The sequence below is a fragment of the Schistocerca americana genome, chromosome 3, assembly GCF_021461395.2.
Source record: "Schistocerca americana isolate TAMUIC-IGC-003095 chromosome 3, iqSchAmer2.1, whole genome shotgun sequence".
NCBI classification, from domain to species: domain Eukaryota; kingdom Metazoa; phylum Arthropoda; class Insecta; order Orthoptera; family Acrididae; genus Schistocerca; species Schistocerca americana.
In genome coordinates, this window is record NC_060121.1 from 748,032,526 (window position 1) to 748,047,464 (window position 14,939).

Here is a 14,939-nt window from a genome sequence, read left to right on the forward strand (position 1 = left end):
TATTGTTAGTCATCACTAAACTGTTGTCTCAGTCTGTATCTCTCCTGGGTACTCATTACAATCCAGTAACAGATTTCGGAATCTGTGCCTTTCTACGATGTAATCTAACTGGATTTTTTCCCTTACCTCTCGGGCTTTTATAAGTATACCTTCTACTCTTGCAGAATATTCACTAATACTTACTGGTATCTATTACAGAATCAATTAGTCTTGCTCCTCTCTCGTTCCTATTACCAAGCCCACCTAACTCTTTCTTCTACTCGCTCCCCTGCAACCGTATTCCAATCCCCCATGACTATTAGAATTTCATCTCCTTTTATGTACTGAATTACCCCTACAATATCCTCGTATACCTCCTCCGCATACTCTTCTGCTTGCGATATCGGCAATGTAAACCTGTATTATTATTTCTGTGTTGATCTGCCGTCGTTTCTAACGAGAACAATTCTGTCACTGAAATGTTCACAGTATCTCAGTCTCCGCCCTACCTTCTTTTCATAACGAATCCTACTCCATTTATACCATTTTCTGCTGCTGGTTATATTACCCTACACTCGTCTGACGAGAAATCCTTATCTTCTATCCATATCACATCTCTGATCCTCAATATATCTAAATTAAGAATTAGCATTTCTCTTTTCCGATTTACAGCTTCCCTACCACATTCAAATTCCTGACATTTCACGCCCCGACGCATCGAACGTTACTTCTTTCGTTACTTATTCAATCTTTTTCTAGTGGTCACCTCCGCCTTTTCCTGGAGATCCGAATGTGGGATATATTCCCAATGTATGGATCATCATGAGACTCTGGTTTTTCAGTTACATGCCACAAGTCCCGCCGATACACATTACGTGCGTTTAATGCAGTGGTTTGCAATTCCTTCTGCCTCATCATGCCGTTGATCATTGCTGGTTCATCTGCCTTTTAGGGGCAGTTTGCCATTCCAAGGACAAGGGAGTGCCTTGAATCTCTGTTCGCTCCTCCGCCTTCTTTGACAATGCCGTCGGCAGAATGAGGGTGACTCCTTATGCCGGGAGTCTTCGGCCGCCACTGCTGATGATTTTTACTGAAAGTTTAAAAAGCACTGTTGACTTTCGATCCCCGGACCAAGGGTGTTTTGATTTCTAGTCAAAGACGCTATTCTTATACCGCGGTTCTCTTTCTTTTTCTTAGGTGGAGAGTTGTAATAAACCGTTAGTTTAACATTCATCCAATTTTCTTTGTTGTTCCTCCCTTACATGGAGAGCTACTTTGTGTGACGATCTCCTTTTATTGGCTGACTGGATTTGGGGTTGAGTTTTGCGGAAAAGTAGATTTAATTTCGTGTTTTTGTCTGAACAGAGAGTTTAGGTTTATTTCGGCGCCGATGTGGTTCTCGTCCTAAATGAGTTTTGCTGTATACATCGTAGTACTGAGGGCCACTCTTCGGCAGAATGATGGAAAATGTGCTCATCCAGATACCGACCTATGTGAGTCAATTTATCACTCGACGAGTAGCCAAGCCAGCCAAAGATATTGTCCTAATCTCCTATTTGTACGTGATCCTAGAACGTTTAATGCAGAACTCCGCCGCGAAGACTTCATGTTTACGTCGGGTACGTTTGTTTGCAGAGTATTCTCTGTTGTTATGTAATATGTGAGGGCTGTTTACTTTCAAGCTCCGATCGATCGTGAAATTAAAACTGCATCAAAAATCCGATGAATTTTTGTGCAGATGTGTTGTGCTGTGTCTCTAGTCTGGACGTCGATGGCGCCACGTTCCACTTTTCAGTTCTGATCCCACAGTGAAGATGTGATGCCTCCATTGAAGCGTGAAGTGTGTGCTGTCATTATAGACTGAAGAGCAAAGAAACTGGTACACCTACGTAATATCGCGTAGGGCCCCGGCGAGCACGCAGAATTGCCGCAACACGACGTGGCTGGCCTCGAGTGATGTGTGAGGTAGTGCTAGAGGGAATTGGCACCTTGAATCCTGCAGGGCTGCCCATAAATCCGTAAGAGTACGAGAAGGTGGAGATCGTATCTGAACAGCACGTTGAAGGCACCCCAGATATGCTCAGTAATGTTTACGTCTGGGGAGTTTGATGGCCAGCAGAAGTGTTGAAACTCAGAAGAGTGTTCCTGGAGCCACTCCGTAGCTATTCTGGACATGTGGGGTGTCACATTGTCCTGCTGGAATTTCCCAAATCTGTCGGAATGAACAATGGACGTGAATCGATGCAGGTGATCAGACAGGAAGCTTACGTAGGTGTCACCCGTTAGAGTCGTATCTAGACGTATCAGGGGTCCCATATCACTCCAGCTGCACATGCTCCACACCATTACAGAGCCTCCATCAGCTATAACAGTCCACAGCTGACGTGCAGGGTCCATGGATTCATACCCGTACACGTCCATCTGCTCGATATAATTTGAAACGCGACTCGTCCGACCAGACAACATATTTACAGTCATCAACGGTCCAATGTCGGTGATGATGGCCCCAGGTGAGGCGTAAGGTTTTGTGTCGCCCAGTCATCAAGGGTACTCGAGTGGGCCTTCAGGTCCGAAAGCACATGTCGATGATGTTTCGTTGAACGATTCGCACGCTATCAACAAGCGTCAGCGTGCGAATCATAATAACAGGTAATTATACATTACTAACAATTTCCGTAAGGTTAGTATCGTATCTTTAATTACTCAGCGCAGTATTGCAAACAGATATTTCATGTAGTGCGTTTACGTATTCGGTAAGTATCTGAGTCATTACACTAGGATCCAAGTTTAAGAGCCAGGTGAAGTAGAATTTCGCTGCATACGTAACATAACATTACGCTGTGCACAGCCTTGAATCTGGCTACTTGCTTTTGACGCGCAGTAGTTTCTAGTTTCGCAACTCGAATATACTTCAGCTATGTCCACAAATACCCAATTTCTCATTCGCTCCTCTTCCCCAGTTCCACAGTGGCAATCATGCGGTGGGAAAGTCGGTATAGCCGAGATCTTAACTTACCTACAACATATATATTGAATTGGAAGCTGAATTTTTTTTTTTTTTTTTACCAATGCTCTTAAAAGATTCAGTATGTTGCAGCAACGTTAATAACCAAGTTGTCACGGGAAATTTAATCCAAACAGACTGAATGTCCACGCGAAACCATGCTGCAGAACGGCTGCGCACTAACTGTAAAATGCAAATTATTCCCACAGAAAGAATGCATATTCCCATAAGAATAGATAAGCGAACTGTTAACAATGCTATGCTTGACCTGCCCTCTGAAAAAAATAATTCATTAATCACCAGTGTTGTTTCTAGGAGATAAGGTCGTGTACTAGTTGTTCGGCTAAATCAAAATGCGCTATAACAAGGTGAATAATTTATTGACAAGGCATTGAATTAACGTAGTTCCTCTTGTGTCAGTGAGAAGTACACTGTTTCTTGCCTGGTTTTTCCTATTTCTGAGGTATTTTTAATTTTAATAGCGACAAATTATAAAACTTTTCCTATTTTTTTGATTAGTAATATTTTATTTTTGGTTATTAATATTTTGGTTACTAAGACGTGTGGTCTCGAGCGAAGGTGCACCTTTATATGACAATGAAATAATATAGCCAGCACCTTCAACAATACAATGAAGACCCTTGAAACCGTACTAGAGTTATAGGCAAAGCATTTAATTGCGGTGGACATTATTTCTTTTTCACATTACACTTCAGGTGAAATATAAATAACTTTCCTTCAATTGAGGAAGTTAATTTTATTTCATCAAGACGAAGTTAATAGTCAGCTGTCACTAGATATTGCCATACAGATACTGCACTTTAAGGAGAGATATAATAACAAACTACCAAGAAGACAAGGAACTATTGACTGGTTCTGACAAAGATGGATTCTTTTTAATTAGACGCTATTATTTTTCTGGAAATCCTAATATGTTATTGAGTATTCGGTAACTTTACAGGACGATTCCGTGACGATGTTACAGACTTCTAGGACTGACGGAGAGGAATAAATTTACCAGTTTGAGGTAAGAGACCCTGGTTCGAAACGACCGATTATGGCATTATAAGCGAAAATCGTTCTTACACCTTTCACAGCGGTCATCCTCTAAGAAAACTTATTATTATCCATGTGTTGGGTCGAGGTAATTTAGACAAAAATAAGAAAAATTGTTCATCAAACGTGAGCTCTGAAGTGCGTACATTAAGAGCTATAAACACTTGTTCAGTACCCGAGAAGTATTTCGCATTAAAAAATATGAGCAAGTGCTTAGTGCTCTTGAGGTATGCTCCTTATAGGCTATGATTAACGGACATTTTTTTCTTATTTTGGCCCATACGACCTCCTGTACAAATATGGAAAACAAAGAGTTTGCATTACAAGCAGTCAACTTTCAGTGGTACCACAACAGTTTTTGCCTGTAATTTTCGATACCATCGTTTCACGGTCCCTTACCTCATATTGATACATTTACCCTTCTCCATCATTCCTGAAGTATATAACATCATCACGGAATTACACTATATGTTTCATTGCTGTTTATATATTAGTGAAAATTTTGTTACAAGCACTGGGAGCAATAATAAAGCCTGTTTTCAGATGAAGAAGTTGAACTGAAACAGATCTGTTCTGAATGCGAGGGAGGCGCAGCCTGTTGTCTGTTTCATACTGATATATTTAAGGGGCCACACCGTGGTTCAGGTCGAAAAAGGTCGATTTTCGGTTCTCGTCATATTTCGATAGATTAAGGTTTCATTTAAGTACTCTGAGAAGGATTTTGCTGAAAAAAAATTTTTTTTCGAGCATTTCAAGAGCATTCTCCTACCACGTGTGTTTATGTGCCACGCCCACCATTCTGTCATCCACTTTTCTGCATATATTTTAGATCTTTATATACCCTACATTGCACGTTATGGATTTCTTCCTTTTTTTACCAACGAGTGTGTTGGCTATCTTGGAATGCAATGGTCGGTATTCTTTTGTTTCTGCTGTTTGCAAACAACACGTTTTCAAACACGTGGTGAGTTTTGTTCAAGTGTGATTGCGAGCAGTTGTTATAGAAAACTTGCAGGTATACTATGGGAAAGCAATTAGGAGAAATAAAGAAAATCTAGAGGCAATGAATAGAGATGTTTGGGCCATATTCTTCTATAAGTCCTCCACTGATGATAAGCTATGTCATGGATTGTGTCCGTCAGGAGAAAATTCGTGGTGCAAATACAATAGGGCTCAGGCATTCTCACCCGCTACTGTTACTACAGCAATTATACCTATTTTCAGAGGCTTGGCTCATCCTGACCTTCTAAGGAAATGTCTGCATGGGCAAACACAGAACCCAAATGAATGTTTCAACAGCATAATTTGGCACCGCCTTCCTATAAGTGTATTTTTAGGAATGCATACAATGAAACTAGGACTTCATGATGCTGTTATTACATTCAATTGTGTTAACATTGGAATGTGTTGAGTACTAAAAAAGCTGGGAATTAATCCTGGTGAAAATATGATCACTGGGCTGCAACATTGCGATAAAATGAGGATAACCGATGCAGCCTCCCCCCATGAACCATGGACCTCGCCGTTGGGCGGGAGGCTTGCGTGCCTCAGCGATACAGATAGCCGTACCGTAGGTGCAACCACAATGGAGGGGTATCTGTTGAGAGGCCAGACAAACGTGTGGTTCCTGAAGAGGGGCAGCAGCCTTTTCAGCAGTTGCAAGGGAAACAGTCTGGATGATTGACTGATCTGGACCTGTAACAATAACCAAAACTGCCTTGCTGTGCTGGTACTGCGAACGGCTGAAACCAAGGGGAAACTACGGCCGTAATTTTTCCCGAGGGCATGCAGCTTTACTGTATGATTAAATGATGATGGCGTCCTCTTGGGTAAAATATTCCGGAGGTAAAATAGTCCCCCATTCGGATCTCCGGGCGGGGGCTACTGAAGAGGACATCGTTATCAGGAGAAAGAAAACTGGTGTTCTACGGATCGGAGCGTGGAATGTCAGATCCATTAATCGGGCAGGTTGGTTAGAAAATTTAAAAAGGGAAATGGATAGGTTAGAGCTAGATATAGTGGGTATTAGTGAAGGTAGGTGGCAGGATGAAAAAGACTTCTGGTTAGGTGAATACAGGGTTATAAATACAAAATCAAACAGGGGTAATGCAGGAGTACGTTTAATAATGAATTAAAAAATAGGAGTGGGGGTAAGCTACTACAAACACCATAGTGAACGCATTATTGTGGCCCAGATAGACACGAAGCCCACGTCTACTACAGTAGTACAAGTTTATATGCCAACTAGCTCTGCAGATGACGAAGAAATTGATGAAATGTATGATGGGATAAAAGAAATTATTCAGATAGTGAAGGGAGACGAAAATTTAATAGTCGTGGGTGACTGGAATTCGGTAGTAGGAAAAGGGAGCGAGGGAAATGTAGTAGGTGAATATGGATTGGGGGTAAGAAATGAAAGAGGAAGCAGAGTGGTAGAATTTTGCACAGAGCACAACTTAATCATAGCTAACACTTGGTTCAAGAAACATAAAAGATGGTTGTATACATGGATGAAGCCTGGAGATACTGACAGGTTTCAGATACATTATATACTGGCAAGGCAGAGACTTAGGAACCAGGTTTTAAATTGTAAGACATTTCCAGGGGCAGATGTGGACTCTGTCCACAATCTATTGGTTATGAACTGTAGATTAAAACTGAAGAAACTACAAAAAGGTGGGAATTTAAGGAGATGGGACCTGGATAAACTGAAAGAACCAGAGGTTGTACAGAGTTTCAGTGAGAGCATAAGGGAACAATTGACAGGAATGGGGAAAAGAAATACAGTAGAAGAAGAATTGGTAGCTTTTAGGGATGAAGTAGTGACGGCAGCAGAGGACCAAGTAGGTAAAAAGACGAGGGCTAGTAGAAATCCTTGGGTAACAGAAGAAATTTTGAATTTAATTGATGAAAGGAGAAAATATAAAAATGCAGTAAATGAAGCAGGCAAAAAGGAATACAAACGTCTCAAAAATGAGATCGACAGGAAGTCCAAAATGGCTAAGCAGGGATGGCTAGAGGACAAATGTAAGGATGTAGAGGCTCAACTCACTAGCGGTAAGATAGATACTGCCTACAGGAAAATTAAAGAGATGTTTGGAGATAAGAGAACCACTTGTATGAACATCAAGACCTCAGATGGAAACCCAGTTCTAAGCAAAGAAGGGAAAGCAGAAAGGTGGAAGGAGGATATAGAGGGTCGATACAAGGGCGATGTACTTGAGGACAATATTATGGAAATGGAAGAGGATGTAGATGAAGACAAAATGGGAGATACGAAACTGCGTGAAGAGTTTGACAGAGCACTGAAAGACCTGAGTCGAAACAAGGCCCCCGGAGCAGACAACATACCATTGGAACTACTGATGGCCTTGGGAGAGCCAGTCCTGACAAAACTCTACCATCTGGTGAGCAAGATGTATTAAACAGGCGAAATACCCTCAGACTTCAAGAAGAATATAATAATTCCAATCCCAAAGAAAGCAGGTGCAGACATATGTGAAAATTACCGAACTATCAGTTTAATGTTACAGCTTTAAAATACTAACGCGAATTCTTTACAGACGAATGGAAAAACTAGTAGAAGCCGACCTCGGGGAAGATCAGTTTGGATTCCGTAGAAATGTTGGAACACGTGAGGCAATACTGACCCTACGACTTATCTTAGAAGCTAGATTAAGGAAAGGCAAACCTACGTTTCTAGCATATGTAGACTTAGAGAAAGGTTTTGACAAAGTTGACTGGAATACTCTCTTTCAAATTCTGAAGGTGGCAGGGGTAAACTACAGGGAGCGAAAGGCTATTTACAATTTGTACAGAAACCAGATGGCAGTTATAAGAGTCGAAGGACATGAAAGGGAAGCAGTGGTTGGGAATGGAGTAAGACAGGGTTGTAGTCTCTCCCCGATGTTATTCAATCCGTATATTGAGCAAGCAGTGAAGGAAACAGAAGAAAAATTCGGAGTAAGTATTAAAATCCATGTAGAAGAAATAAAATCTTTGAGGTTCGCTGATGACATTGTAATTCTGTCAGAGACAGCAAAGGACTTGGAAGAGCAGTTGAACGGAGTGGATAGTGTCTTGAAGGGAGGATATAAGATGAAAATCAACAAAAGCAAAACGAGGATAATGAAATGTAGTCGAATTAAGTCGAGTGATGCTGAGGGAATTAGATTAGGAAATGAGACACTTAAAGTAGTAAAGGAGTTTTGCTATTTGTGGAGCAAAATAACTGATGATGTTCGAAGTAGAGAGGATATAAAATGTAGACTGGCAATGGCAAGGAAAGCATTTCTGAAGAAGAGAAATTTGTTAACATCGAGTATAGATTTAAGTGTGAGGAAGTCATTTCTGAAAGTATTTGTATGGAGTGTAGCCATGTATGGAAGTGAAACATGGACGATAGATAGTTTGGACAAGAAGAGAATAGAAGCTTTCGAAATGTTGTGCTACAGAAGAATGCTGAAGATTAGATGCGTAGATCACATAACTAATGAGGAAGTACTTAATAGGACTGGGGAGAAGAGAAGTTTGTGGCACAACTTGACCAGAAGAAGGGTTTGGTTGGTAGGGCATGTTCTGAGGCATCAAGGGATCACCAATTTGGTATTGGAGGGCAGCGTGGAGGGTAAAAATCGTAGGGGGAGACCAAGAGATGAATACACTAAGCAGATTCAGAAGGATGTAGGTTGCAGTAGGTACTGGGAGATGAAGAAGCTTGCACAGGACAGAGTAGCATGGAGAGCTGAATCAAACCAGTCCCAGGACTGAAGACCACAACAACAACAACAACAACCGATGCCGACAGGTCTACATCTAATATGGCCAAGAAAGTAAGACAAACTTCCAGGTAGGTGAAAAAGAAGCTGGAAAACCTGCTAGAGGGCAAAGAAGTGCAATCATATGCAGCAGGACAGTTTTAATTAACTGTAAGTAAGAAATTTCAAAAGTTTTTCTTTAAAGTCAATTTCCTGCAAACTAACATTTTCAGTACGTATGCCCTATTATATGAGAAACTATCATATATAAATGCAGAAATTTTTAGAGACTCTGCATAACATAAAAGGCCACCACTGGTACTACATTCATTACTATTCCCCCATTAGGAAACCCACAAAAAATATTTCCTGCAGACGAAACTTAATATTTTTTGTTAATAAATTTAAAAAAAGTATTTCTTAAAAACTATGAAATGGATACATCAGATTATAGTGAAGCTGACTCTATTAGCATCATGTAACATACAGTAAAAATATTAAGGTACTGCATCAAATAGTTTTTTTTTCAGAAATGGGTCAAATACTTGCCTAAATTAACATTGGCTACATTGGCAGGGTGTGGTCTCGTTAAAAGTCCCGTCTAATAACGAATAATGTGCGTGAGCACAGATTATTCCGAAGCACTAAATTCTAACAGTTTAAGGATCGCTAGCGTTGTATGATGAGTACAAGTTCATCTCATGCTCAGCTATGAATTAATTTGATGACTTTTCAGCAGAATTGGAAGACAGGTGACTCCAACGAGACAGAGAAGAAATCAAAAGAACATTAGACCACAAAGAATTTCAAAGTACAGCTATTCTTAGGTGGCTTTTCTGCACCGTGTAGCTGAGTTGCATATCATTCAAAAATTAATGCTGTTATCTTGTTATGCAGTCACTTTCTATAAGATCGTAAACATCTCACTCGGCGACACCTTGTGGCAATATTAGTAAAGGTTTGTCATGTGCAGCTTGTTAGAGACACCAAAATATTGTACTTTCGTTTCAGCATTTGTAATGAATCTTGCTTCCTCAGAACTTTCGTACTTCAACTGAAATGTTTGATTGCTTATAAAATTCGGCTTGACTTAACTTTTATACGTAAATTATATAAGCCTCATCTAAAGATAATTTTGTATTTACTTTATCACCAAACTACTATATTTCTAATAATATAATTTTATTTTTGATATCGAGCCACTTAGCAACATAGATTTTGAACCGTGAAAATTAGTAATCATAACTGTTAACTTAAACGAGTAAAAATCCACTCTACGGTAAAACTAATGTTATTGTGCTTTAATTTTCATGTAAACAAAATTTCTGTTTTCATTTATAATTTTTCTAATTATACCATCGATAATTCAGTCACCAGTTATACAAAGAATGGAAGCTTTTTATTCGGTCAATATCTGAAATCTTCATTATTAATTATTATGCCCTAAAATCTTTTTTATAAATAATTATTTCCAGAAAAAATTATGTAAATTGGCCTGAAAAAGTAATTTCAGTTAATACAGTCATAATAAAATTCATCCGAACCACATCCTGCTCTAGAATGGAGCCATGTACGTGACACTCATAGAAATTTTAGGCGCCAAGCGCGATGCAATAGTTTCACTTGTTGTCGAGATTGGGCAATATAACTATCATGTTGTTTGTGTATTGTTGAAATGTTGCATAACGCGTTTATATAAAAAGGGGTGTTGCACAAAATAGCTAGAACTTATTAATAAATACTGATGTCGTCAAAACTAATATTATTCCAGCGACTTTTGTTGAAACAAAAATCTGTCAAGTGGAAAGCATAAACAAGAACCGACACCCTAGACAATAAGACTGCCACAGCAAGGTAAGTAACGTTTCTGCTAATGTAATTTTTCTGTCCTTGTGAAGTTATGTAAACGGCGACAACACTAGAATAGTTAGTTCGACGTAAGGTATTTTGATACTAAGGAATACGTAACATTACGTGTTGCAAATTCCCACTTTGTTTATGAGTAAAATGAGGGGAAAATTGTAACTTATCATCAAAAATTACTGGTACTCGATAGTAACTGAATAACGTTAAATTTTTTACCATTAACTTTGTCAATAGATGTCTTTGAAAATTATAGATGCAGGTACTTCTTGGTCAATACCAAAGTACATATATATGTAAAGGGTACGGTATATAGTAACGAGTCATATGTCTCAGCAGTATCTAGTGTTAGGCAACTGTAATAAAATTTATGAAATAAAACTGTTCCAAATTTTTTTTCGTAGACCGTATAGATTTCTTTAGTTAAATAATTAAAGCACTATAACAAATTTCGGCTGCTTTCCACACTCTTCTTCGGAGAGTCCAAACCGTTAAAAATTGGAGAATATGCAAAAAAATTGTCATTATAACTGTAATCTTGCAATTACATGCATTCGTTTTGTGGGCCAACAAGACAATGACAATATGTAGCTGCCAATTTTATCATGAGCGAACCATGTTGTAAACGATAATCTCGCAAAACAACGGTAATAAGGAAGGCGAATTGCCTGTTGTCTACTTACCACGCGATAGCAGTAGTAAACAAAATTTCTTACCAAATAAAAACGACGAAGCACCTCTGATAATGCGACATATGGATACATAATGCTCGTCGTATGGATGATGTACAATAACTTTTAACTAGATTTTGCAAATCATACTACTTCAATTACCGTTTCTAACACCAATATTTGAAATCCTTACAGCACCAATAGAATAAAACTATATTTAAGGTTATTTTATCAACAGATGATATTTTGGGAATTACAGGATTGTACAGTAAAATATGTTTCAAAGGAATTACCACCCATTCAACTCATGACATATTTTTTCAATGTTTTGTTGCTCCTTTCTGTTATCGGTTTCGAACACTGTGCACATCATCAGATAACCACATTATGCATATCATCAGATGATCACATTCGATTTAATTATCAACAGATAATTGTTTAGTACCATGACGTCATAAAGTGAGCAACAAATTTGAATTGAAATGTATCCAAAATCTAATTTTTGTGTTCAGTCTCTACTGCGTGAAACTGGTTATGGTGACCCGTTCAGAGTTAACGTTTGTGACTGTGATTGTGAACAAAAAAAATATAGTTGCAGCAACGCCACATTTCGTGCTACACAGGAAATGCAACTTTTTGGGAATCGCAGGGAATGTTTTTACTGCGAATACTTATAACAAAACTTGATTAGTGTACTGTGCCTCAATCTGTAAAAATGTAATCCTTATAGGATCGCTGTCAGTACGACTGTTGAGAAACCTTTTTATCAGTGGCTAGTAGACGTATAAAGTTCAAATTCATGTCAGACATTAACGTCTATAGTTCCTTGACAGTCTAAAACGTTAAAGGTTCTAAGTCAATTCATTCAAATATGTGTTCATTTATGCCATATATTTTGATAATCGAAAACCCACTCATCAAAACGTCTAGTGTGCTTCTCTTTAACGCATATTCATTAACTTTGACAAGACACATGTTTTCGTAGCACAAGTAAAGGAAAAAATCTGAAAATTCATAATTCGTAATTGTGTAACAGGAAAAAATATTTTTTAACTGTCTATGTTTGTCTGCCCGTCTGTCAACACTCTTTCTCTCAGGAACAGTTTGGCGTGACATGTTCAAATATCTGTCACTTACCAAGGTCAACTGTCTCTTGGCCGTGAAAAAATTTTAAGCTTCTAAGTAAATGTAATCAAAATATAGGGCCATTTATGGCACTTATTTTGAGACTCTAAAACTCACTCATCAAAACCTATACGGTACTTCCCGTTACCAAGAGTCATGATATTTGACAATCAGTAAGGTTTCACAGTGCAAGTAAACAGAAAAATCCTAAATTATTAATTTGTGATCATATCACACGAAAAACTATTTTTTTTTCATTTGTCATCCGACTTCAAACTTGAAGGTAATACATTCTGGAAAGTTTTGGAGTCCCAGGCACCTGTATCTTGCCAGCATTACCATTAACAGGTAAAGATCGTCAATATCCCATACTCCGTAGTGGACAAATAATTATGTACTGAACCCTCAGTGCATGAGCCCTTCTCGTAATAGGCCAACTTTTTTTTATTTACTTTAAAATTGAGGTTGTTCTCGATTTTCAGATCGTTTCGTTTTCAAATATGTTTCAATTAAGAAGTAGTTCAGTATTGGACGTCATGGTGCAATATATAGCCTACAGGTAATAATTAACTGCGATGCAGCCATCACATAATAAAGAATTTGTTTGAAACTACTAAACGAAATGTCAGAATTACTAAAGTACTTGAAAACATGCGACAGCCCTCTGCACGGAAGCACTTGGAAATCAAATTTTTATTTCAGTTAATAACGATCCAGAGTGTGAATTGTAACATTATAAGAGCTAGAATCCCTTGAAGATTTCCCCCGCAGATGGGGGTGAAACGGTTTTCTCAACGAATTTTTTCGACCAATGTGCAATAGCTCGGAATATCATAATAAGTGACGCACTACCGGCCGTAAATGTGTGCATTATACACTCGAAACGAAACTCTGTCCGAACAGGTCTCGGTAGATCCAACAATACCGACCGACCACGTGTCATCCTCAGCTGACGGGTTGGATGTAGATATGGCCGCTCTACCGGCCGTTCATAGTTTTGTGACCGGTTTCGCTACTTCTCAATCAAATACATCCTCGATTAGCCTCACTAGGGCTGAGTTCAATGGTTCAAATGGCTCTGAGCACTATGGGACTTAACCTCTGAGGTCATCAGCCCCCTAGAACTTAGAACTACTTAAACCTAACTAACATAAGGACATCACACACATCCATACCCGAGGCAGGATTCGAACCTGCGACCGTAGCTGTCGCGCGGTTCCAGACTGTAGCGCCTAGAACCGCTCGGCTACCCCGTCCGGCTAGGGCTGAGTGCACCCGACTTGCCAACAACGCCCGGTAGACTCAGACGGTCACCAAACCAAGTGCTAGCCAAGCCCAACAGCGCTTAACATTGGTGGTCTGACGGTAACCGGTATTGCCATTGAGGGAAGGCCGTTGGCACTTACAGTGTATAAGGTGTTCTAGAAGTAACTCATTTTTGCTATTGGTAGCTGTTAAACAACTATTAAGTAACAGTCTTTCATAAGGGCTTTTACCATACCTTGTACATTAGCCTGAGATCTGGACCAAACCACGAATCGATGACATTATTTTCATTCTGCTCCGGATCCTCTTCGTGCTGTGCTAAAGCAGCGCTGGGCTGCAGCACTAGGAAGAGGAGCAGCCACAGTGTGGTAGTACGCAACGCCCTCGTGTCAGAGGCGTGGTGCGGGGGCGGCATGGCAGCAGCCGGCAGCTCGCTGTCAGTTTTGTGGTCCTAAGCCGCGGCTGTGAGGCGGGCAGCGGTGCGTGACGTGTGTCGCAGCACAGTGCGACTCGCCGCCGCCGCCGCCGCCCCTTTTATACAATGAGCCAATTTGGCGGCCGCCGTCGCTTTCCAGAGCGTAACGCAGAGCAGAGCGGTGCGGTACGGCGCCGTCGTCTCGCTATCAGGACGGTCTTCCGGGCCTACGGAGCTAACGGCATTTTCTCTGGGATGGCACCGCTCCTGCGAGATGACGGACGAGCTACACTGCAGCACGACTCCCCGTTTCTTATCTGCAGCATCCGGCCTGCTTTGGGAACCTAATTCCATATGCGCAGATAGCTCTAACTTCTGCAGCAAAAAGAAGTGAAGCGAAACCATTTACAATAGAGACCTCGGACTTGAACTCCATACATTGTTCTACTATGCACTCGGGTTTTTCGTAGTGGTGAAGGGAAGTAACGACCTAAATGATTAAATCATCATTGTTGTGACTCAACAAAAAATGCAGTATAAGGCAGCGTCATGTTATTAAGAAACTGGCTTGAAATATCTGTAACATGTTAATGGAACATACCAGTTTGACAACGAAATTGTAGAAGGAAGTGACGAGTATCATCTAGCACTTTAGGCGGAATCTATAAATTACGAAAAAGCATTTGACTTTTCACTGTAAAAATTTGCTGTCAGATATTAAGAACTAACGGATAGTATGTACCAACAACAACTCGTTGAAGCATTAAATACAGCGAGTATCACAGTAGCCCTACAGACTGATT

General features: G+C 39.9%; 1 protein-coding gene across 1 annotated transcript in view; it reads right to left on the reverse strand.

Moving 5' to 3' along the window:
• LOC124606366 overlaps positions 1–14,136 on the reverse strand; it is a 53,821-nt gene extending 39,685 nt beyond the window's left edge. The window contains exon 1 of the mRNA XM_047138349.1: positions 13,957–14,136. Coding sequence (XP_046994305.1) covers positions 13,957–14,136 — 180 coding nt within the window. The remainder of the gene's footprint in view (positions 1–13,956) is intronic.
• Between the last annotated feature and the right edge of the window lie 803 nt (positions 14,137–14,939).